This window comes from Dermacentor variabilis, chromosome 6, assembly GCF_050947875.1.
Source record: "Dermacentor variabilis isolate Ectoservices chromosome 6, ASM5094787v1, whole genome shotgun sequence".
Classification (NCBI taxonomy): Eukaryota; Metazoa; Arthropoda; class Arachnida; order Ixodida; family Ixodidae; genus Dermacentor; species Dermacentor variabilis.
Genome location: NC_134573.1, coordinates 5,234,619 through 5,261,276, shown reverse-complemented (window position 1 = coordinate 5,261,276; position 26,658 = coordinate 5,234,619). Strand labels below are relative to the sequence as shown.

At 45.3% G+C, this 26,658-nt stretch overlaps 1 protein-coding gene across 6 annotated transcripts in view; it reads right to left on the bottom strand.

The window, feature by feature from the left end:
• The window catches only part of fl(2)d (Pre-mRNA-splicing regulator female-lethal(2)D), a 187,757-nt gene that overhangs the window by 132,925 nt on the left and 28,174 nt on the right, over positions 1 to 26,658 (bottom strand). For all 6 annotated transcript variants that reach the window (XM_075694705.1, XM_075694701.1, XM_075694702.1 and 3 more), the window contains exon 3: positions 5,168 to 5,223. In XM_075694705.1, the coding sequence (XP_075550820.1) occupies positions 5,168 to 5,223 (56 nt within the window). The remainder of the gene's footprint in view (positions 1 to 5,167; positions 5,224 to 26,658) is intronic.

Below are 26,658 nucleotides of genomic sequence, written 5' to 3'. Positions count from 1 at the left end.
TCTTGTTTCATTTCAACATGCGAAAACACCCGTGTGCTTAGATTTAGGTGCATGTTAAAGAACCCCAGGTGGTCAACATTTTCGGAGTCCTTCACTATGACGTGCCTCATAACCAGAAAGTGGTTTTGACACGTAAAACCCCTAAATTTTTTTTTTAACTCTGTTCAATGACAATGGCAAAGGTTTAAGTTTCACACATGAGCTACTTCGGAACGGTAAACTCCAGTTTTTAGATTTGCAGCTATCCTTATAAACAGGTCATGCCTGTTGGATGTACTCCATAGAGAAAGCAACAAAATCCCAATAAAGAAAGGCGTCAGGCAGGGAGATACGATCTCTCCAATGCTATTCACAGCGTGTTTACAGGAGGTATTCAGAGACTTGGATTGGGAAGAATTGGGAATAAAAGTTAATGGAGAATACCTTAGTAACTTGCGATTCGCTGATGATATTGACTTGCTTAGTAACTCAAGCGACCAATTGCAATGTATGCTCACTGACCTGGAGAGGCAAAGAAGAAGGGTAGGTCTAAAGATTAATCTCCAGAAAACTAAAGTAATGTTTAACAGTCTCGGAAAAGAACAGCAGTTTACGATAGGTAGCGAGGCACTGGAAGTGGGAAGGGAATACGTCTACTTAGGGCAGGTAGTAACTGCGGATTCGGATCATAAGATTGAAATAATCAGAAGAATAAGAATGGGCTGGGGTGCGTTTGGCAGGCATTCTCAGATCATGAACAGCAGGTTGCCACTATCCCTCAAGAGAAAAGTGTATAATAGCTGTGTCTTACCAGTACTCACCTACAGGGCAGAAACCTGCAGGCTCACGAAAAGCGTTCTACTTAAATTGAGGACGACGCAACGAGCTATGGAAAGAACAATGATAGGTGTAACGTTAAGGGATAAGAAAAGAGCAGATTGGGTAAGGGAACAAACGCGAGTTAATGACATCTTAGTTGAAATCAAGAAAATGAAATGAGCATGGGCAGGACATGTAATCAGGAGGGAAGATAACCGATGGGCATTAAGGGTTACGGACTGGTTTCCAAGGGAAGGGAAGCATAGCAGGGGACAGCAGAAAGTTAGGTGGGCGGATGAGATTAAGAAGTTTGCAGGGACAACATGGCCACAATTAGTACATGACCGGTGTAGTTGGAGAAGTATGGGAGAGGCCTTTGCCCTGCAGTGGGCGGAACAAGGCTGATGATGATGATGAAACCGTACTAGCTTATTGTGTACGTATCGGTTAACACATAGTGTTTCCACTTTTCGTCGCACAAACATAACGGTGCGTCGTCTACATCGGGCGGCCCGGCAGAGAAACAAGCCTCAGAGATCAGAACAATGGCCTCCAAGTGCCCTGTGCAATTGCGCATGAAGCTACATCAACATGAACATCATTTCGGCGCTGTGCCAGAGAGTGTTATGGGGTTGTGGCATCGTGCAAGCAAGAACTCACATCATGCCAAAGCTTGGATTAAAAAGATGCTGGGTGCTCAGCATAGAAGAATAATTAGATATTGTTTGTGCTATTAAACATGACACGAAGAAGTTGGCGCTGGCACGCAACAGGGATCTACAGTTGACTACAGTGTGTGGCATTTGGAATGCGAAGAAGTTGCTCGGCAGTGCTGCTGCAACCATGAAGAGATGTCGGCTGTGAGGTTCGACTTTTCGCCATCGTTGCCTCTGTTGTTGCCGAAGTGTCGACTAGCGACAGTGATGAGGACGACACGGAAAGCAATAGCACGGGTGATTCAGGCCTGTTACGAATGGCCTGCAGGGGTACTGCTCTGCCAAACTATCTCAGCCCGCTGCAGGTGCTTCGACCCGTGGTGGTGGCGCCCTTCAGAGAACCAGCGAGGACAACAGCGCCAACCGACCATAAACTTCCTTCGGAGAACTGGAGACTACGGCAGCGTTAATCCACCATGCGCCTCGTTTGGAGAATCGGCAATGGCAGCAGGGCTGGCCACGTTTGGCGCCCCGTGTATTGTTGGTTGATTTGCCGGACCTTCATGGTCTCTCTGCAGCAAGAAGAGCTTTCCTACAAAAGGGTGCTTTGCAGTACCTGGGCCCCAGGATTCGTTGCAGTCTGCTGACACTCGTGCGACTACAGGAGAAAGGCAGCTCTGGAATTTAGAGGCGCCGGCTGGGGTCAGGCGTGACCACCTGGCTACAAGGACGCGCCCAACTTGGGTTCTGGGAATCCAGAGTGCATACGTGTGTGTGTGAGCCCTCCTCCTCTAAAAAGGCAGGTCAACTTCTATGACGTTGGAACAGCGAAGAAGAGCAAGCCTTCGACCCACAGAGTCCTGAGGAACCGGGAACAGCGGACCAATGAACCAGATGGCAGGGTGCTGCAACCGTAAGTGAGCGTGTGGTTTTTTTTTCCTTTTGATACGCCAGACTTCAAATGTTGTGTGCGTATTTTGATAGCTCTAGGAATCTGGAATTTGTTGCATATTGTGTGTTTGCACAAATTATTGAAGGAAAACAGTTCTAACCACCAGTTGGGGCAGCTGCCATGGATCTTAGAAAGTTGACAAAGTCAGACTTGTTGTTGGTGTGCAACGTGAAAGTTGAGCCGGACGAACTGAAGAAAAAGTCAGTTATCATAAAGGCGATTCAAGATAGTGGCAATGATGATGAAAGCATTGAGATTGCTTGGGAGGTGGTACAAGAAACACATGAGCGTGAGCGTGAGAGTCAAGAACGTGAGAGTGAGCGTAAGCGTCAAGAACGCGAGAATGACGGAAGCGTGAGCTTCAAGAACTTAAGAGCAAGTGTGAGCGTCAAGAGCAAGTGTGCTCGTCAGTGTGCTCTGTGATCGTAATCGTGAGCTGTGTGCTCGTGCTCGAGAAGCAGTGTGTTTGGAGCTTCGTGCTCGCATGCTGTATGCTTCGTCTTGCGTGCTCCATTTGGGAGCCACACTAGACTGTCGAATGTATTTTTTGTTCTAATGTAAATATCTGTAAATAAATCCTGCTCGCCTAGTCCTGTCCTCCCAAGTTCCTCTCTATGACCTTCAACCCTTACAAGTCCGACAGTGGCAGAAGCTGCGCGTTACGTTAGCCTCATGAATGCAATCATCACGATGAGAACAGCACCTCGCAATGAAGAAGGCGCTCCGCGAGTTCTGCAGCGCTTCCGCCCACGAGCATAGAGAGCATGCGATGCCAACGAGGAATTTGCCATGCGAGTGTTTGCCCAGAAGAGGAGGCTGGCTGAAAAGCTGGCTTGCAGCTTCAGTAAGTTTGAGGTTGCTGTCGTCGCTGCTAGGCCACGGTGGCATCAAACGAAAATAACACTTTTGTCACACGAAGTGAATAAATACTGCATGTTTTTTCCCCTTTCATCGCACTCTCTCTGAGTTCCTTTTTTGACAGGTAAGTGGATGGTCTCATGCTATTTCAGTTAAGCAGCACTACCGTTTAGTACATACTTTTTCCCAGTTCCTGCCAACTACGGTTTAATGAGGTTACACTGTACTGTGATTTTGAAAAAGAGCCCTGATACCACCGCCCGAGAATTACCAGAAGCTTTCTTCATACAAACACTGGGGTCACAGTACATTAGCGTGCTTTCTTTAACCTTGTACAGCGCTGAATATGGTTTTTGGGATTCTGTCGCATGAGCGTGCTCTGGTCATCGGATGTTGGTGGTTCCTGCACATGATGTTCACTGCACATGTTCTTCTATGTTTTTGCTTTCCATAAAGGAGTAACACAATAAGATGATGTCAGTTGAGAGTAGCGCCTTGTGCTGGTCATCTTTTCTGTGTCCATTGTTTTGCGCTAAACAAAGTAATTATGGATTCGCACCTACTAGCCCGCCAACGCATTGTGCTCTTCAAGTTCATCCAGGACAGTTTCATAGGCAGTTGCAAGCGCATGTGTAATAATGCGAACGGCGAACACATTTTACAACTAGCCATGCACAAGCAGTAAATGAATGTGCTGCTTTGAGGCATGCATAAAGCTGCGTAGCAGCTACATAAGCTGCAATAAAAAAACGAAGCTAATTTAGCCAGCTAGCAAACGACATTGTTGACAACATCCCAGTTAAAATTAAACTATATGCAGATGACTGTTTTAAACTCAGAGATTAAAAGCACATCTGACCACCTACTCCTAAATCAAGCATTTCAAAGGGTTGCATCATGGTGTGAAAATTGGCAAATGTCCCTCAATGTTGAAAAAACAGTAGCAATGACAATTACTCACAAAAAACTACCCCTCACTCTACCCTGATTACCCCAGCCCCAGAAAAAAGAGTGGCCTATAGTGGTACCATACATCCATAAAGTCATGCACAGCCTGAAAAAAGTGGCTAACCAGTATAATGTACCGGTGGTGTTCTCCGCTCCCCAAAAGCTTGCCCAGCTAAGCCGTCGCGTAACTTGTGAAAGCCAAATGCCTGGCTGTCAGAAGCACGGCCAGCGTTTTGTTAAGTGTGCCACAAACGTGGTATATGAAATTCCTCTGTCCTGCGGGAAATCCTACATTGGACAACGTTGTGTCAACGACCGACTTAGGGAACATGCAAAAGATATAAAGAATAATGAAGGTGAGCGACTTGTGGATCACTGCAGGGCTTGCACCGATTGTTTTCCACGGTTCCGCGATGCGAGGATTTTGGGTAGAGGCAGGCATCAGACATCGCATGAAACATTGGAAGCCTTCTACATCAAGAAAGCGGGTCCGAACTGTGTTAGCGATACGTCGGTTTTTCTTTACGATGCTGAGCTGAAGTTTCTATCGCGCCTACTCTGGTAAAACTTTGTACTCCATGTTGCCTTGTACGCATGCGCGGTGTTGTGGAGGGCTATATATGTCAAGTGCTTTCGCCCTCATTAAACAGTCGAAGTAGCGCCCGTGGTGTCGTCGTCTTTTTTGTGTGTGTTGTTTTTTGGCGCAAAATCTTTTCAGTATGAAGTGCATCATTTTGAGAAACAGTGGGACAAAGTGTGCACACTATTTCAGCAAAGATTTTTCCCATTAAAGTGTATGGGCACCGTCCGGGGCCTTTGGTCGGGATTACCAAAAATTAAATCGACCAAAGTCTATGGTTTTGTTCTGTTCATAGGTGCCATACTTTCGAAGGCCCAATAAAAGTGTGCACCTGTCCTTGCAGCCAATTTGAACACATTCAAGTGGGACACTCACTTTGCGATCAGTTCCTCTTTGGACAGCCGCTCCAACTCGTCCTTGGGCAGCTGCACCTGAGTGGAGAAAACACTGATGTAGTACAGGCAAGACTCACTTTGCACACAACATATTAAGACAACCATGGCACAGAGTCTTGTTACCATATCCTTTGACACACTTATCTCTCTTAAAGTGGTCTCATACACTGGCCATGTGTACCTAGGCTGGCAGGGGGCACACCCATCTCATGTGTCTGTTGTACTGCTTTCAGTGTTGCTGTTCCCGCAGGCCCTCACATGGTGCACAAAATATGAGGTGTGATGGCACATCTCTGGCAACTGGGTGGTTATTCTCAGACATGCCACAGACGAGTACTCTTTGACCCTAGAAAAAGCAATAGTGGAAACTGTCACTTTTGGTTTCGTTTCCCAATGGGAAATCCTGGCACTCACTTTGGCTGTTTGCCATGTGCTGCTACATCAAGCCTCGCAAGTAGCAACACCTACAATTGTCAAAACAAACAGGTGTTTTTTCTTGCATCTGCCATGAGACAATCCCAGTGAGCAGCTCTTGCAACTGACAAGTTCTAGCAAGCCGTCCATAGCCCAAAGTGCTTTCAGGACTGAATGCATGCAAACAGCAAGAAGAGCTGTCAGAGTGAACAGACTCGTCAGACTGCTTGTGCAACACCCTACAGGAGTCTTATTTGGTCATCCTAGCTATCATCCTTGCAAGTTTATAGAACTGGCAAAAAAAAAAAAATGGTAGTCAGTATATATACTAGCAAGACAACCACCCAAAGGATTGGATCAAGGAAAGGAAGGTGACCCTGCTGGACTGGCCAAGCCATTCTACAGACCTGAACCCTAGCGAACACCATTTAAACCACTCACTGCCAAAGCCGGCGAATCACCAGGCACACCTGCAGTGGCAATATTGCTGAAGCCGGCACAAAAGCTGGCCCACATATATTTTGTATTCCTTGCAGCTACTGATGGATGGCAGCACTTGTAGGTTTATTGCACATGGTTAGGTACGTTTCCAATAGATAGCGATAGTTGCCCATGTTGCTTGAACGCACTTTTGTATGTTCTTGGTTGTTTTTGATCATCTCGAGTGGCAGAAGAAATGAAGACGTCCAATCACTAGCGTACTCTGTCTCAGCGTGATATTGGACATTCTCTTTGACAGTGACAGCGATGACAAGCTTTGTGACGACAGCGATTCCTCTGAGCTTTCTTGTGAAGAAGAAAATAAACGTGACGTTTGGTGTGACTCTGATTCACCAAAGAATGGCGGCCCATGTTGCAAACGTTTTCACACAAGGAAACGCCTGTGACTTCGAAACTGCACAGAGTAAAATTTCAACTATTCTCAAATGTAAATAAATGCGTTTAATAATTTTTACCAAATATTTTACCTAGGCGATAATGGCACAAAGAAAAATGAACGTATAGAATGCAAGGGACAAACACCTTCATAGCAAAGACTCGCCGTGGTTGCTCAGTGGCTATGGTGTTGGGCTGCTGAGCACGAGGTCGCGGGATCGAATCCCGGCCACGGCGGCCACATTTCGATGGGGGCGAAATGCGAAAACACCCGTGTGCTTAGATTTAGGTGCACGTTAAAGAACCCCAGGTGGTCAAAATTTCCGGAGTCCTCCACTACGGCGTGCCTCATGATCAGAAAGTGGTTTTGGCACGTAAAACCCCAAATATTATTATTAATTCATAGCAAAGTGCTTGGGGCCACCAAAATCATACGTTATACAGGTCACTTCGTTGTAAAAGTCATGCCCCACACAGCTCACAATGAAATGGAGGCAAAATTAATCCTCCGTTATACAGATAATTTCATTGTACAGGTGTTCGTTGTAGGAATGCTCAATTGTACTACTTTTGGTAAAAAAAGCTGCTATACAGGAGGCCCGCGCAGCGGCAAGCGAGTTAAAGAACAATGCCGTAGGAAGCAGAAAACCACGAGCAATGCCCACCAGAGATTCCATCACCTGCAGCATAGCAAAAATGGTTGAGGATACTCCAAGCTATCATTGACACTTTACTGGAATCTGTGCCTCGCCACTGTCAACTGTAATCGAAGCAAATGGCTTCCCTAAGAATTATTAACAGTGTCTTTTATGCAAATTTGTAGGCACAGTGTCCTATGCTAATTTCTTTTTTGATAAGGGCAGTCATTTACAAGTTTCAAATACTAACATATGAAGAATTTTTAACGATACCAGTTAAAAAAGAGTGAGACTTGTTATTTGCAGAAATATAGACTTTCTCATGCAGACACACTACTTTATATTTACCATAACTTCATTTACATACATTAGCAATCTACCAAGGCTCAAAACCAAAATGCAAAATATGATATTTTTGTCAGCTATTGTATATATATATGTATACACATAGAGAAGATAAAAGCATTGCAAGAGCAGTAACCATTACTTGTATGATTCATAACAACCCTTCTCTACCAAAACAAGCATGCTTTGCATTAAGATGTCAACTGCAGTTGAGTCTGCTTCATTTTTTTAAACTTCAGGTGCCCTCCATTTCAAAGCTACATGTGCCCTCCTGGAGCAAGAATTCCTATGCTTGCCTGGTCACTAAGATTCACCAAAAACGTCAAAGTACTCCAGGCGAAGCCCGACTCGTAGACAGAATGTCCAAGTCTGAATTACTACTATTAAACATTCAATCTCTCAGACATTCAGCAAGCAAGAACTTTTTCTCAATATAGAAGGAGTACCTTGACATCGTGAGAAAAAGTACTGTGAAAAACGGGAAAGAAGATCACCATCTCGCATTTGTATATTACATTGTACTCTCAATACCTAGGAACTTTTTCTGCACTACAAACATATGAGATCCATGGTGTGGGTGTGAAGAAAGGCCAAGCGTGCACCACTAATAATTAAACCAAAGCTCAATGGTGGTGGTATTGCAGCCCCCATCTTGTGAGCAGTTCCCCCACCAAGCCAAGTCACTCGATCATGACCTCTTTGCCTGATCAGCACAAGTATAAAAAAACGATTCTAGGGGACCCAAACACCTCATTATAAGGTGCTGGACTGTATTCGTTTTGGCTAAAGAGAATACGACACTGCAGGAAATAATGAACCAGCTAAACTAAATGACTGGTCCCTTCTTCAACAATTTAAGCATACAAGTAAAACAAAGGCTCCATTAAAGTAATAATTGTGTCCCAGTTCTATTGTGAGCTGTGCACGGCTTTTATAGTGAAGTGACCTGTATAACAAACAATTTCAGAAGCCCCAAACACTTCGTTATAGAGGTACTGGACTGCATTTGTTTAAGCCAAAGAAAATACAACACTGCAGGAAATAATGAACCAGCGAAGCTAAATGACTGGCCCCATTATTAACAATTTAAGCATAAGTACAAGTAAAACAAAGGCTCCATTAAAGTAATAATTGTGTCCCAGTTTTATTGTGAGCTGTGCATGACTTTTATAGTGAATTGACCTGTATAACAAACGATTTCAGAAGCCCCCAACACCTTGTTATAGAGGTACTGGACCGCATTTGTTTCAGCTAAAGAAAATACAACACTGCAGGAAATAATGAACCAGTGGAGCTAAATGACTGGCCCCATTTTTAACAATTTAAGCCTAAGTACAAGTAAAACAAAGGCTCCATTAAAGTAATAATTGTGTCCCAGTCCTATTGTGAGCTGTGCATGATTTTTATAGTGAATTGACCTGTGGCTCGCCGCCCCCGCCTCAGCGCAGCAGTCATGCAGGCGTTGGGAACTCTCGGTGGAGTCGTGTTGCACGCTTGCAGCGAGCACGGTACGAGTGCTGGAGGTGTTGTAGTGTGTGTGTCGTCATTGTGGCGCGTGATTCTCCGCTGCTAGAACCTGGGCAGTGGTGGTGCGTGCCAGAGCTCTGTTGTGTCCTTGCGCCGCATCTTGACCAGGCGTCGCTGCTGCCCAACTCACATGCTATCCGCCGTCCTCGTCCATCTGCTCTTTGCTGCCGGTGTGACTACTTCTGCTGACACCCCGCTGGCCTGTGGATTTCTGCGCTACAACTCTGCTCCGCCCACTATCCAGCTGACAACTGTCAACGTGTCAAGCTTGAACCCGCTGCTATCTGCTTTCCTGTCGCCACTGCCACTGTGCCTGGCCCTGGATGGTGGATGGTCAGCGCCATCGTCACCGACATCAGCTGCATTGCCAACTATAAATAAGCTGCAACTGTCAGCCGCGCTTCGTGGGCTTTGTGGCTGCTTAGTGTCGTCACCTACAAACCCGATACTTCTTGCTATGCAGGTTGGTGTATCAGAATACCTTTTTTCTAAGAAGACAAGTAATTATTTCTTGCTGCAGCTACCGAGCCCACATTGCTGCTGTGCAACCGTTATTTGATGAGAGTGCTCGTGTTGTTCAGTTGTTGTTGCTTTTGTTATTGGGTGACGCAGAGTCAAACCCCGGCCCTGTCAACGCTAATAAGCGAAGTGCAGGGTCTAAACAACCAACTAGTAACAATAGAGCAAGCCCTATCTGACCTAACTAAGAGAATGGCAGACATTGAAAAACATTACCATTCTCTGCCATTCCTCCAAGCCGAACTAGAACATTGCCGTGACCATTTAGGTATAGATATTAACCCTAAAGAAATCGACTGTGCGCATCGCTTAGGCCGCCACACAAGCGGGAGATGTAGGCCGATAATAGCGAAATTCGCGTTCCGCAAAATAAAAGACGTTACCCTTTCAAGCGGATGTAAGTTGAAAGGAACACTCTATAGCATAGGTGAGGATTTCTCACGCAAGGTTCAGAACGCCAGAAGTCACTTGGTCAAATTTACAAGACAGAAATCTGTTCCATTTTCTCTACGCTACAAAATACTTCACATCGGCTCGAAACGCTATCTTTTCAATGAAACCTCAAGAGCAGTACAACAAATCCAGTAGCAATCATATCAGTGTCAAGCAGTTATCACCAGCTTTCACCCTAGATCAAAAGCTAACTTTTCTTTTTCCGTATCTTCACCAACATTCCAATACCCAAACGTGAGCACCTGTCCCATCATGTCAAGTCTTCTGATAGCAGTATTCTGATACTAACCGAAACGTGGCTATCAAGTGGTGTTGTCGACGCAGAAGTACTCGCCGATTTATCAAATTTCGATGTCTATCGGAATGACCACAAAGGCACTCGCGGGGGCGGTGTTCTCATTGCAGCCAGTAAACAATTACCATGTTCTGTAGTCAACATTGACTCCGACTTGGAAATTTTATGGGTATTATTTTAAGCTTTACCCCTGGAAATTTTATGGGCATTATTTTAAGCTTTACCCCAATCTGTATTATTGGGTGTTTGCTATAGGCCCCCATACAACAATCCTAACTTTTCCCGTGCACTTAATAATAATCTAAGCCAGCTTACCTTGACATATCCTAAAGCCGATCTCGTTCTTTTTGGTGATGTTAATTTTCCTGGTATTAATTGGAACGAAGAAACTGCAACGGCTAACTGGTTGTACTCCACTTTTCGGCAGGACTAAGATTGTCGGACGCGCAAGTGATAAGAAAGAGTGTGAAGTAATCGAAGCTTTAGAAATCGCGAATTTAGGGCCGAATAAATGTGTTAGCGAGGCTTCCATACATTTGTACTGCAAGGAGTTGGCGTTTCTTGGCTTGACTACATGATAGCGGCATTGGTCTTTGCGGTTGGCGCGCATGCGTTCTGTTGTTTGTAGGAAGGTGGCGGTGGAGCATTAAACCAGTTGTTAGTCTGCGCCTGTGTCGTGTGGTTCTTTCTCTGTCCTGTCCTTTTTTGTGCAGTCTTTTTTTTTTTGTTCTCATAAGGCTAACACAACTGAAGCTAGAGATTTTCTTGATGTTTGCCTTGATTATAACCTAACGCAGTTAATAACTCGGCCAACGCGTGTCACTTGCGATTCCTCTAACATTTTGGATTTAATACTGACGACCCACCCCAATAGCCTGTCTTCGATTAATTATCTGCATGATTAGTGACCATAAAGTTATTCACGTAGATTTCAGCTTTTGCCCTACTGCAAATCCCTCGCACAAGAAAACTATAACATTGTACAATAGGTGAAGTTATGAGGCCATAAATAACGAACTTTGCACCTTTTTTCCGACATATGAGGCCAATTTTTACCACCGTTCCGTTCAGGAAAACTGGCTTACTTTTAAGCAGACACTAAGCGAGCTAATACACCTGTTCATCCCTAAAACTACCATCCGTGTAAACAGCCAAAAGCCATGGTTTAACAAAATTTTGCACCGCCTAGATAACAAGAAAAAACGTTTATTCCGGAATGCCAAACTTAAAGGGGGTGCCCAAAACTGGGAGAAGTATTATGTAGCAGGAAAAGCTTATCTCACAGGAATCCGTAATGCCAAATTGACTTTCTTTAACAACGATTTGCCTAATATGTTAACTAATCACCCCTGCAAGTTTTGGCAGATTATTAACCCCTAAGCAGTAGCTTCTACCACTCTTACTAACGACTCTGGAGAAGTTATTTCAAAAGCTGAATGTGCCAATGCTTTTAACAAGGCCTTTTCATCTGTCTTTACTAAAGAAGTTGACTTTCCTGACCCATGTTTTCATGTCGTATCACGTCTTCCATGCCTGAAAACAGCTTTTCTGTTGATGGTATCTCATCCCTGATCGAGAAGACCAAGTTATCATTGGCATCTGGACTGGACGACATTAACGCTAAAGTGTTGAAAAATATAGGTCACATTGCTTCCGCTTATCTTGTCTTATTATTTTCGCAATCTCTTTCAACAGGTATCATTCCAGATGACTGGAAAGTGGGAAAGGTCATTCCTATCTTCAAATCCGGTAACAAAAACTCACCTCTGAACTACCGACCAATTTCCTTAACCAGCGTACCTTGCAAACTCATGGAACACGTCATTTACTCTTACATCATGAATTTCCTCAACTCTCGTAACTTTTTTCACCATTCTCAACATAGGTTTCGTAAGGGCTTTGTCGCGTGGTTAGTGCCGCGGGGCACGAGCATGCAGGGACGGACCGACACGTACCGACACTTGCTTAGACGAAAAGGGAAAAACCCTCCTTTATTGGGCCCGAACATATATAGAGACAGACACACACAAGTCACAGGGGGCGCCACACTCTGGTGGCAGCCTAACAAGCAGGGCTGAACTGTGGCGACCTCTACGTCTCCCCCCTTGAAGCAATGGAGGTTAGACAGGAGAGATTCAGGAAGCCAAACACGTCAAAAGTTTCACAAGTTCAAACGGCGTGGTGGAACAACAGGCCGGCTGTAACGTGTTCGTGTCACACCATCGCAGCGGTCCCTGACTGCAGGGGACTGTTGCACAGACTGTCCGAGGGGGACCGTTGATTCCACGATGTTGGCAGGCTGAGGTTCCTGACAGCGAACTTGCTGCAGTGGTGGTGGTTCCTCTCCAGAGGCAGTAGGCCCAAAAGGCACTAGGTGATGCCGGTTGCGCTGTAGCTTCTTGGTCTTTGCCCCGGACTGAGGACCGTAGCCTGCACTTGATCAGGTCGCACCCAGACACGCTGACCTGTTTGGAGTGGTGGTAAGTCTCGAGCTCCGTGATGCCTGTTGTAGTTGTCGGCCTGCTTCTGCTTGTCCTTGGCAATGTTGTCACCAAGAGATGTCGTCGCCAAGGATGTCAAGGACATCCTTGGCGACGACATCTTTCGTTGGTGGCCAGTTGCTACATAGCTGGGAGTCTTGCTTCAGGACTCTGGTCCTGAGTTGACGTCCCATCAACAGCTGGGCTGGACTAAAGCCGTTGACTCCTGGAGTATCCCGATAGCTGAGCAGAGCCAGATGAGGATCCTTTGACTTGCGAAACAGGTCCTTGACTGTATGCACCATCCTCTCCACCTCTCCGTTCGATTGAGTGTAGTGTGGACTGCTGGTCCCGTGGTTAAAGCCGTATGATTCTGCAAACGCCGCAAACTCTTGCGACGAGAACGGTGGGCTGTTGTCTGACCTGACTTCTTGCGAGATTCCATGGCTGGCAAAGATGGGTTTGAGAGCGTCGATGACTGCCCGAGCTGTTGTGCTCCTCAGGGTCACCACCTCAGGAAACCTTAAGTAATAGTCCACCACCAGGATGAACGTCTGGCCGTTGAGGTGGAACAAGTCCATTCGAAGGAATTCCCAGGGATGTCCAGGTAGGGTCGTGGAGAGCAGGGGCTCGGCAAAGTTCACACGGGTGGAAGCGCACTGTTCACAGTTGGCGGCGAGAGAGGCAATGTCTGCCGAGATACCGGGCCACCAAACTGACTCCCGAGCTAGGGCTTTGGTCCTGTTGATGCCTTCGTGCAACAGCGTCAAGACCGCTGGCCGAAGGAACTATCCGGGCGCCTTTCAGCAGAACATCGTCACAGACAGAGAGCTCGTCTGCCACCGAGGTGTACTTTGAGAGGTGCAGTGGTATCTTGGTCTTTTGTGGCCAACCATGCTGACAGTAGGAGGCAAGGGCCTTGCACTCGCCATCGGACTCTTGTGCCTGTCGCACGTCTTTAGGGCTGAGTGGCAAGACTTCCGACGTGCAGCCTGTGCTGCAAAAAGTTCGGTAGTGTCCAGAGGAGTGGGTGGCTTGTAGGTGATGCACGACAACGTATCGGCTGTGGCTAGCAGCTTTCCTGGCACGTGCAGCATACGGAACTGGTATCGCATGGTCTTCAGCCGTAGCCTCTCGTCGAACCTTTGGATAGCCCACGTCGTTGCCAATGCTTCTTTTTCAGTCTGGCTGTAACGCTGCTCAGCCTCAGTCATTGACCTCGAAGCGAACGCGACTGGGCGACGCTCTCCTGAGGGTTGCGTCTGTAGCAAAACTGCGCCGAGTCCAAATGAGCTTGCGTCTGCAGACCCCGTAGTGGCGTACGACGGGTGGTACTTGGCCATGCACCTGTCTGACGACAAGAGTTCTTTGATTTTCTCAAATGCTGCCTTTTGCTCGTGCTACCACACCCAACTCGCAGACTTGTTCAGTAAGGCTCTGATGGGCGCTGTGACGTTCGAGATGTGTGGCAAGAATGTGGCAAGATGATTCACCATTGCGAGCAGTCTTCTAACGCCAGCGACGTCCATTGGAGCTTCCATGGCTTTGGCTGCTTCGACTTAGCCCGGATCTGGCCTGATGCCCTGTGCTGAGACGACGTCTCCAAGGAAGGAGACCTCGGGTACCCCAAAACAACACTTGTCCTGGTTCAATGTGATACCTGCTTTTGCAAGGCGAGATAGCACCTGGCTTAGTCTGGCGTCATGTTTCTGGCAGGTGCGTCCAAAAACCAAAATATCGTCTATCATATTGGCGACTCCTTCTTGGCCCTCCAGGATTCTTGCCATCTGCTTTTGGAAGTACTCTGGTGCGGAGGTGATGCCAAAGGGGAGCCAGCAGAAGCAGTATTGGCCATATAGGATGATGAATGTCGTAAGCTCTTGGGAGTCGTCAGAGAGCTTCACTAGGTGGCAGCTTGTGGTCGCGTCCAGCTTTGAAAAAACTGTTGCATCGCCGAGGAGGCCAAGGGCTTGCCCAACAGTTGGTAGTATATGACGTTCCCGGAGGACGACCTTGTTTAGTTGTGTCAAGTCGATGCAGAGGCGGTAGGAACCATCGCCTTTCCGGACGACGACGAGACCCGAGCACCATAGTGTTGGCTTGTCGACCCTACGGATCACGCCTGCACTTTCCAATTTGTCCAGCTCGTGGCGGACATCTCGAGCAGCGGGATGGGGATCCTGCGAGGTACACTTAGCGAGAAAGGTACGGCATCAGGTTTCAACCGGATGTTGTATTCGTCCTTGAGAATTCATTGAAGAGCTCGGCATGCAGCGTTGCCTTTGAAGTCTTCAGTTGATCAAGAAATCGAACTACTTGGAGGGCTTGGAGTGCTGGCAGTCCCAGAAGAGGCACAGTGAGAGACTGGATCACGTAGAGGCGCTGACAGCTTGTTTTCCCTTGCCACTTACGAGCCCAGCACACGCAGTGGCTGTCCTCCTGGGCCAGTGAGCAGAGTGTCGACTTGGTCGAGTTTGGCGCGCAAGGTAGGAAAGTCGCTGGGAACGGCAGATACTTCGGCTCCGGAGTCAACCTTGAACTGCGCTGTGTAGTCGTCAACGGTGACGTCGACGAACTTTGCCGAGGCGGGCGTCGCGACGGCGTGCAGGTGAACGGAGCTGAGCTTCTGCTGCTTGAACTTCCACGAGCGGCATACTTCAGCAAAGTGGCCTTTCTTTTTGCAGAAGTTGCAGGCGGAGCGTCGGGCAGGGCAGTCTGAACGTGGACGGCTCGCATGAGCGCTCTGCTTGTGGCTGCGGCGAACGAGGCTTAGCACCAGAGCGACAACGAGAGGGGAACTTGTTAGCTTTTGTGGCGTCGAGGTTGAGCTTGTGGGAGTGCTCGGTGCGGTTCTGGGGCAACGCCTTTTCCCTGTCGGCGTCTTCGGATTGACGGGCTTGTGTCCAAGCGTCCTGGAGTGTCAACTTCGTGTTCCGGCACAGCTGGTCTGAGAGACGGGAGTCGCGGAGGCCGATGACGAACCGGTCGCGTACGAGCCTTTCCCCGACAGCAGACGGATAATTACAGCGCTTAACCATCCTGCGCAGTTCTGCGTAGTACGTGTCGACGCTTTCGTCGAGTAGCTGAACACGTGTGTGGAACCGCGACGACTCGTAAAGCTCGTTTGCCGGGTGCACAAAGTGCTCAGTGAAGCGGGTGGCAACGGCTTGGTATGAAGCGAGCGACTGGGCATCGAGCGAGAAAGTCTCAAGAAGCGGGCAGGCCTCCGGGCCCATGCAGTACAGTAGCGAGGGAACCTGCATGTCTTCCGACGCTTGCATCAGTCCTGAAACCGCTGCGTAGTCTTCGTAGCGGCCGAGCCATGTCGCCCACGTTGGCAGGTTCGCGAAGTCAAACGGTGCCGGCGGCTGGAAGTTGGCGCCGTACAGTTTCGGCGGCTCGCCGGTCTCGAGGGACATCTTGGTGCCTTCCTATGAGGTGAGGGCTAGGGCAGGCGGGCGTCATCCGGCCACTTCTGACACCATGTTGCGTGGTTAGTGCCGCGGGGCACGAGCACGCAGGGACGGACCGACACGTACCGACACTTGCTTAGACGAAAATGGAAAAACCCTCCTTTATTGGGCCCAAACATATATAGACTCACACACAGGTCACAGGGGGCGCCACACTCTAATGGCAGCCTAACAAACAGGGCTGAACTGTGGCGACCTCTACAGGTTTCTCTTGCGAAACCCAGCTTGCCATCTTTGTTCATAACCTTCATGCTAACCTTGATGCTAACGTACAAACTGACTCCTTATTTCTTGACTTCGCGAAAGCTTTTGATAAAGTACCCCATAAACACCTAATTTTAAAATTGTCCTTCTTAAACTTGCACCCGAATGTACTAAATTGGATAAAAGAATTCTTGACTAACCGTTCACAAGTAGTGTTTACAAATAAATTATCCAGCCCACTTCCAGTGTCATCGGGGTTGCCTCAAGGCTCTGTCCTCGGCCCTCTACTGTTCCTAATATACATTAACGACCTCCCTTTGCATGTGTCTTCTAATATCCGCATGTTTGCTGACGACTGCGTTATCTACTGAACCATTACTAGCCCATCTGACCATATGATTCTACAACAAGATCTCGACCACATACTACAATGGTGTGATGACTGGCTAATGTCCCTAAACCCTACTAAATGCAAGCTCATTCCCTTCACTCGTCGTAAAATTCCCTTTCACTTCACTTATAACATAGCTAACATCCCTGTTGAATCAGTAGCCACTTATAGATACCTTGGAGTTACCTTATCTAACAATATGTCTTAAAGCACGCACATTGCTAAAGTCACGACATCAGCTAACAGAACTTTGGGTTTCTTAAAACGTCATTTACGCAACGCTCCGAGACACTTAAAACTACTTGCTTATAAATCATTAGTGAGGGCTAAGTTGGAGTACGCATCTCCCATCTGGAACCCAACTGAAGTAGGTCTCACTAATACCCTAGAATCCGTTCAAAATCGTGCTGCTAGATTCATTCATGCTTCGTATTCATATGAAATCAGTGCTTCATCCCTCAAAGCCAAGTGTAACTTATCACCTTTGTCCTGTCGCCGACGCATTGCAACACTCTCTCTATTTCACAAGTTCTTTCACTCACCACTTAATTGCACTCCTTACATTATACCTGCAGCTCACATATCTCACCGCACTGGTCATTCGTTGCAAGTTTCTCGCCCACGTGCCCGCACTAAAACATTGTCTGCTTCATTTTTTCCCAGAGCAGCAAAAGACTGGAACGGCCTTTCTCGCAACATCGCCACTATCACCTGCCCATCAAGCTTCATGCATAGCATATCAAATATAACATCGCACTGATCGTTATGAACAATATTCTGTCTAACAAAAAAACCCACCCCTTATGTAATACCCCCTCGGGGGTCTTTAAGGAAATAAAAATGAAATGAATGAAATTAACTATTTCAGAAGCCCCAAACATCTCATTATAGAGGTACTGGACTGCATTTGTTTCAGCTAAAGAAAATACAACACTGCAGGAAATAATGAACCAGCGAAGCTAAATGACTGGCCCCATTTTTAACAATTTAAGCATAAGTACAAGTAAAACAAAGGCTCCATTAAAGTAATAATTGTGTCCCGGTTCCATTGTGAGTGTCAAGTGACCTGTAAAAGAATCGATTTCAGAAACCCCAAACACCTCGTTTAGAGGTACTAGACTATTTGTTTTGGCTAAAGACAATACAACACTGAAGGAAACAATGAACAAGCGAAGCTAAACGACTGGTCCCTTTGTAGAGAATTTAAGCATACGTACAAGTAAAACAAAGGCTGCATTAAAGTAATAATTGTGTCTTGTTTCTATTGTAAGCTGTGCACGACTTTTACAATGAAGTGACCTGTACAATTAACGATTTCAGAGGCCCCATACACCTTGTTATAGAAGTGCTGGACTGTATTTGTTTCGGCTAAAGACAATACAACACTGAAGGAAATAATGAACAAGCGAAGCTAAACGACTGGTCTCTTTGTAGAGAACTTAAGCATACGTACAAGTAAAACAAAGGCTGCATTAAAGTAATAATTGTGTCTTGGTTCTATTGTGAGCTGTGCACAACTTTTACAATGAAGTGACCTGTACAATTAACGATTTCAGAGGCCCCATGCACCTTGTTATAGAAGTGCTGGACTGTATTTGTTTCGGCTAAAGACAATACAACACTGAAGAAAATAATGAACCAGCAAAGCTAAACGACCAGTCCCTTTGTAGACAATTTAAGCATAAGTACAAGTAAAACAAAGGCTGCATTAAAGTAATAATTGTGCCTTGGTTCTATTGTGAGCTGTGCACGACTTTTACAATTCAAAGAATACACAGAATAGCACGAAAGCAGCACTGTAAAATGCATCCTGTAATTGCAAAATTTTTCAATCACCGAGAAAAAACAAGTGTGTTAATTAAAGTGTGTGTCAAAATTACTTGAACACATTATAGTGTGTCAAAATTACTAGAACACATTATAGCCTCAAGCCTAATGAAATTCCTTGAAAGCAATAATTTTTTCTACCCATTTCAGCATGGTTTCCGAAAACACTTATCGTGCGATTCCCAACTCGCCGAATTCACCCAGGACATTCTGCTTATCATGGACAGGAATCAACAGATCGACGCCGTTTTCTTAGATTACTCAAAAGCTTTTGACAAGGTGCCTCACAAGCTCTTGCTGCAAAAACTATCTGGACTTGGAATCTGTAATAACTTACTCAGAAGGATTGAACAATTCCTATCCGGGCGCACACAATACACTTCCACAAACAATCACCACTTACCTCTTACCAATGTGACTTCGGGCGTCCCTCAGGGCGCCTGTCTGTCCCCTTTATTATTCCTAATCTATGTAAACGACTTGCCTACTAGCATACATTATAAACTACGACTTTTCGCAGACAACTGCGTAGTTTACAACACTGACGATGTTCCTCTGTTCCTCTGACGATGTTCACTGCCTGCAGCATGACCTCGATGCCATCTCGTCATGGTGCGAAAAATGGCACATGCCTCTCAACTTATCGAAATGCAAATCTATGTCTTTTACCCGAAAATGCAGTCCCTTTCAGTCCACTTATCGCATTAGCTCTGTCAACATCGGCGCCACTTCATCTTACAAGTACCTGGGTCTTATTTTGACGTCATCACTCTCTTGGATAACACATATCGAAACAATACGTCGCAAAGCTGCGCGCTCACTCGGGTATCTACAAAGAAATCCAAAGAAGGCATACCCAGAGGTAAAGAAGTTGGCATACATGACATTTGTCCATCCACAACTCGAATTTGCTTCTGCTGTCTGGCATCTATCTCAAGATTACCTAGCCGCATCATTGGAATCCGTTCGAAACCGAGCCGCCCGCTTCATAACTTCACATTATTCACGGTACACTAGTGTCACTTCTTTGAAGCAAACAATAGGTCTGCCAACACTGAAGTCTCACCGCATCATATCACGTCTTTGCTTGCTGCACTCTTTTTTTTACAATTCATGCTCAAGGCACCACTTTCTTAAACCACCATTACGAACTTCCTCTCGCATAAGTCACAGCTCTGCCATAGCACGTTTACCCGGCCGCTCATCTGCCATGACCACTTCCTTCTTTCCTGATGCAATCGTTTATTGGAATGCGCTCCCTGACAACTTCATTACCTGTACTGACCGCAAAAAATTTCGTGAATACCTAACAAATCACTTTGAATAACTTTCTGTTCCCAGTGTACATCATTCATGAACCCATCATAAACTACTCGGAATAGTTTACCCTTGCCAACCCTTCCACCTAGTCTTTTTCTTTTGTTTCTTTTATTGCGAATGTATTGCCATGTTACTTCTTTCAATTCAAATTTTTTCTTTGATTGTTTAAAGTTGTACAAAATCAGCGATGTGTCTTTTTTTTCGTTGTTTTGCAAGAAACCACTCTTACACGTGTTTGTATTGCCCCCCCTTGTGTAATGCCTTCGGGCCTTCAAGGTGATAATAAATGAAATAAATGAAATGAATTCCTACAAGCTGAAGGGCAGAACGACTTCAATCTCTGAAGACTTCTCGGTGGCCACTAGGTACAAAAGGGAAAATGGGGGAAGCACTCCTGACGCCACAAGGGCGGGCAAGAAGGTGAAACTTGTTTATGAGAAAGGTAAGGCCAACGGCGAATGGTTCGAATGGGAAAATAACAGAAAGATGCTCCCCTCAGGCAGACCAGAAAATGCAGCGGCAGGAAACCGATGAATCGACGAAAATGACACAAACTTTTTTGTGCTTGAACTTGAACGCTCACAGAATAGTGGGCAAGTCCACCAACCTTGACAGCACAATCCTTGCGTACAGGCCGCATATTGTAATTATTACAGAGTCATGGCTGCAACCTGATGTCAGTGACAAGGAAATAGCGCCTAATGGCTATAAAATCACTGCAGTAAAACACGTTGTGGGGCTAGTTGGTGCATAGCTTTAAATAGAATAAGTGTCAAAATTGACGGCACACAAGAAGAAATACAGACAGGACAAGGCGCTACTTGCGACTGTCGAAAGAACAGTCGAAACAGTCGAAAAGAAAGCTAAAGCGGTGGTGATTCCATATTGTCATAAAGTGGCGCATAATCTGAAACACGTCGCCGTGAAATGCAAAATTCCTGTGGTTTTTTCCGCACCGCGAAAGCTTGCTACTTTGTGCCGCCTGATTGGTCCGGATGACTCTAAAAAAGTAGGGTGTTCTATTAAACATACGAACCCTTTTGTTAAGTGTGAAGAAGGGGTAGTATACTACATTCCACTGAAGTGTGGAAAAGAGTATATCGGCCAAACTGCACGGTGTATTAATGAACGCTTGCGGGAGCATAAGCTTTCATTGAAAAATGGATGTCGTTCTAACTTGCCGCTTCATTGCAAGGCCTGCGGAAATGAGCATGAACGGGTATGTGAAGCGAGGCTTCATGATACGACAATCATTTATAAAAGTAAAGATTCTGTTGCGCGTGAATTATTCGAGGCCAACGAGATTAAGAAAAGAGGGGACAACTGTGTCAGTACCCAGTCTTTGAATATATACACGAATGAAAGCATGTTTTTAGATAAGTTTTATATTTAGATTAAGCGTGATTCCCTATATCTTCAGTGTTCTCGCACGTGCGCATTCACATATTCAGTGTCCCTCTTTTTTCGTTCTCCTCTCCTCATGGCTATATAATCAGCCACTTGTCATTTCAATAAACAGTTGCAAGTAGCGCCTTGTCCTGTCTGTATTTCTTCTTGTGTGCCGTCAATTTTGGCGCTTATTCTATTGAAAGGCTATAAAATATTTCGTAAAGATAGAATTTCGAGAGGTGGCGGGGTTGCCATCATTTTTGAAATCTTTGCGAATTGAAAGGTTGGCAGACATTCCTGGAATTGAATGTGTCCTCGCAAAGGTGCATACAGTTAACAAAACTTTATTGGGGGATTTTACCGGCATCCTAACAAAGACAGCACTTTCAGCGACCAACATAATGAATTTCTCTGCTCATGCAGACGTTCATCTTGCAATATACTACTGGGCAGTGATTTTAATTTTCCATCAGTGGTATGGGACGGTGAATTTCCTCAGCCCGGTACACAAATCGCTGAACCCTTTGTTGATATTATAATGCATCATGACCTAATGCAATTAGTAAAACAACCTACACACATACATAATGACTCAGAATCTATCTTGGATCATTTTTTGGTTAGGATCATTTTTTGGTTAGCAGAAGTATGCTTCCTCATGTTTCAGGACTTAACGTCGTCAACAGCATATCAGATCACAGAATGGTATGTCTTACGATGTGTTTGGGCCATGTCGCTAGGGTTGGGCATGAAAAGCGTTCCATGCTTGTTTTCTCACGAGCACATGATGTACACATATTAGGTGCTCCGGACTTATCTTTTTCCAACTTTCTTTCTCTATCCCAGTCTGCTTTATACTCAGTAGAGGATCTTTGACAATACTTTAAAAATCTTGTGTTGCAATGCGTGAATAACTTTGTACAGGCTAAAGCAATCATTGTCCGCAACACCCGTCCATGGATAACAAAAGAAATTGTACGCTAGGAATGAACAGCGAAGAAGACTAGAAAACAACTTCGGAAGCACCCCTCTTAAAGTAACATGCGCAAACTTTTAGCACTGTGCACTCATTTAAGCCTCAAAGCATTAAAAGCCTCAAAGCACTCAAAGCATTTAAAAAGCAAACGACTACTACCACAATGTCACTATGAAGCAATTTCTCCTTTCGTCCCCTGCAAAATTCTGGCGGCACTTTTCTTCAAAATCCGCTACCGTGCCCACCCACCCTCTGCATTAATAGTGAAACAGTATCGGAGAAATTACTAGCTGCAGAATCCTTCAACAACTTTTTCTGCTCTGTGTTTACAGTTGACAATGGTGAAAACCTCATATTTTCAACATTGCAAGGCTTTCCACCTATTAGTGATGTTATGATAACGGAAGAAGGTGCTTTAAAGCTTTTACTTAACGTTGATACAAAAGAATATTCTGGTGTCGACGCGATACCCAACACATTCCTGTTCCAGTATACTGAGTGGTGCTCTAAATTCTTATACGTGATTTTTAATAAGTCGTTATATCTATCCAAGTTGCCTCATCCGAGTTGACTGGAAGTTTGGAAAGATTGTTGCCGTGCCAAAAGGAGGAGACTCATCACTGCTTCCTTCCTATCGGCCCATTTCTAAACTTTGCACATGTCCCATATTTTTAGAGCGCATTATCTTCAAACATCTAACAGTTTTTCTTGAACTTCATGGTTTTCTCGACGCCAGGTGGCATAGATTTCGTAAGGGGCTTTCAGCCACTATTCAGCTTTTAAACCATTCATGATTTCGCAGCTATTCTGGATGAGCAAGGACTAATTTATATTATTCTTTTTTTAGATTTCAAGAAAGCATTTGACTGGGTATCACACACCAAACTTATGGTAAAATTGAAACCTATACTTAAAAATGAATCCCCTCTATCTTGGATTCAAGCATACGTTACGTCGAGACGGCAAACTGTAAACATAGATGGAACACATTCACGTTCAAGACCTGTGCTATCCGGAATCCCACAGGTATCAGTGCTTGGGCTTTTATATTTAGTAATTTTCATTAATGATATTGCACAGGAATTGCCAGTTAAAATAAAATTGTTTGCTGACGATTTCATTTTATATAAAGAAATCCGTAGTCTCGCTGACCAATTGCTGTTAAATACCTCAATGTATACAGTGCAATCATGGCATAGCACATGGCAAATGAAAATCAATGCGAAAAAAACTGTAGCGATGACCATGACGCGGTAGCGACACCCTTTAAACAATTAGTATTCGATCGATTTGCTAACCGTGCCTGTGATGATTAGTTTTCTTGAATGTGTATAGGTTTCTTTTAAGTATTGTTCAACTGATGTAATTATTGGTGCTGTTTACCGTCCTCCTATATGAATGATGGTTTTTCGTCTCAATTTCATCGAATTCTGTGTGAAATATATACGCGTTTCCCTAACTGTACTTTACTCATATTTGGAGACTTCAACTTCCCCAGTATAAACTGGTTTTCACAATCCGTCAGAGCGAGTGAAACCGAAGCTAACATGTTTCTTCAGTCCTGTCTTGATTTTTCACTAGTACAACTTATTACAAATTCCACACGTCACGCATCGTGTACCGCCAACATTATAGATTTAATATTAACGAATAATCCTGATATTTGTTCAGACATTATTCATCTAGACGGCATTTCTGATCATGACGTAATAACAGGATGCATTACCGGTTCCTTTAACGAAAAGAAAACTACTATTAAACAAATCAGGTGTTACAACAGAGCCAACTATGAAAAAATAAATTCTGAATTAGATTATTTCACCACCCAGTTCATGAATCAATATTTATTGCACACTGTTGAGCAGAATTGGGATTTATTCAAGAGTACTTTTAATAAACTTAATGACTTTGTACCACTTATGACCATCCGATGTAGCAGCAGTGCACCGTGGTTTAATCAGAAGTTGCGACGTAGAAGAAGCGACTTTACCGGCAGGCACTAAAAAATGGTCTTCTAAGCGCGTGGGACAAGCATAAGAAATGCAACAAGGACTACCAGTCACTCCTAAAATCCACTCGACGCCAGTTTTTCAATCACGACCTATCATCTCTGCTAACCAACAACCCTCGTGAATTCTGGAGCATCATAAATCCTAGCTTTCATCCTGACATTTTGCTTACTGACAGTAACGGTGTCATAATTAACGAGTCTGAATGTGCTCAGGTTTTTAATGACACCTTTTCATTAGCATTCACCAAAGAAGACATTAGCTCATCTCCTGTCTTAAATGCAAGCCACGACATTTGCATGCCTGAAATTGTGATTAATGAAACAGGTATCTTAGCTTTATTAAACAATCTTAAAATTACTAGTAGTTCGAATCACCTCGGCTTTAACAATAAGATACCTAAGAGTACATCTCAAAGCATTTGCGCTGTGCTGTCCTGTTTGTTTTCGCAATCATTATCACATGGACTAATTCCTAATGACTGGCGGATAGCCAAAGTAATACCTATATTTAAATCAGGTGAGCGTTCCCCTCCATTGAATTATCGACCCATCTCGTTAACCAGCACCATTTGCAAACTTCTTGAGCATATCATTCACAGCCAAGTCATTAACTACCTCGAAGATCATAACATTATTTTCAATTATCAGCACGGTTTCCACAAGGGATTTTCATGTGACACTTAACTAGCTGGCTTCGTTAAAGGGCCCCTGAAACGGTTCGGACAAATTTTGTAGATGCGTAGGGTACAGCTGAAGTAGAACATTTGCACCACAATTTAAGTGAAGCGTTACGTATTAATGGAGCCACAAGCGATTAGAAGTTACCCTCCTCCCTAGCCGTGCTATTCCTCCTCAACTCGTTCGCCGAGCGAGCGGGGCTAAGCTCCGCCTTCACTGGTTCTGCGTCACGATGCGACGTCACATCGTCCACTTCCGGTTGTTTTGGAGCCCGCCCGCGCGAGACCTCTCCGCTAGCCACTTGGCCGTCAACCCCAGGCGAGAGCTATCGAAGCAGCGTACGTTGCGAGCATTCTGTCGTAGCGCCGAACGTGTCTTGTATTACGGTAACCACAGGCTAGAACTAGTTACCCTACAAGAACGGCGATATAGACCACGATTAAAGTATATGTATCTGCTCCATCACAGAAAATTAGGCATAGACACGTACACCAAGCTCGTCGATCGACTCGGTCTAGCTGCGCTAAGCAGCTTGAGGATTACTACTGCAAACCAGAAACATCTAGAAATTCTTATTTTCCCCGAACCCTTAGGGAATGGAATGTACTCCCTGCTGCGGTGGTTGCCTGCGACACCATTGAATGATTCTTGAAACTGCTTAATAAAGAAATTGTATAAGTGGACGGGGTACATCGACTGCGCTCCTTTTCTTTCTTCTATTTTTTTTCGGCCTGCCCTTCCACATAATTTAACACACGTTTTCTGATGCATCTGCCACTACTACATACTTTTACACACACTACTTCATTATGTTTGTCTGATAGGATGTACGCTCTGAAATTGTTTGCCATGCGTTGTATACATATATTCCTCTAGTTTTGGTTTTCTGTCTCTTAAATGTTCAAGTTAGCACTAAGAGCAGACAGACCGACAATAAACTTTATTTGATCCTGAGGAGCTTCAGTGGGGGCCCCTATCGGGGACCCGTGGAAGCCGCTGGCCGCGTCCAAGTCGGGGCAGGAATACCATGACGTTCCAAACTTTCTTAGGCCCTCTGGATTGCTTCTAGTTATGTCTGGAGCGATGTGCGCCAGAGTGCCTCTTCCCTGTCGGCTTTGCTGGATAGAGGGCCGTTAGGTAACGCAGGGCATTGCCAGAGCATGTGCGCTAAGTAACAATAAATCTCATTAGAGTCCAGACAGCTGGAGTCTACGTCTGTGTAGATACGGCTGAGAAAGCCCAGCAAGGGGAATGAGCCCGTCTGGAGCATTCTAAGTGAAACTGACTGAGACCTGTCTAACTTGGGGTGAGGAAGAGGATAGGCCCTTCTACTAAGCCGATAGTGAGATGTTATCTCGTTAAAAGCAAGGAGCGGATCGTTCTGCTGAATTTAATCCTGTCCCCATAAGGCCTCCATGCCGCCACCGCACGTTAGATCTCACGCACGGTCATGGGCAAGCTCGTTGAGGTCACGTATGTTCTGATGAATGTGCACACCCATATGGGTGGGAAACCCAGAGATGAAGTGAGTGCCAGGGTTTGTTCTCTTTTCCAGAATGGAGGCAGCCTCTTGGGCTAGGTTACCCGATTCGAAAGCGTTGGCCGCTCGTGAGTTGGTGAAAACGTTGGTGCGCGAGGGGTCGTCATGGCCAAGT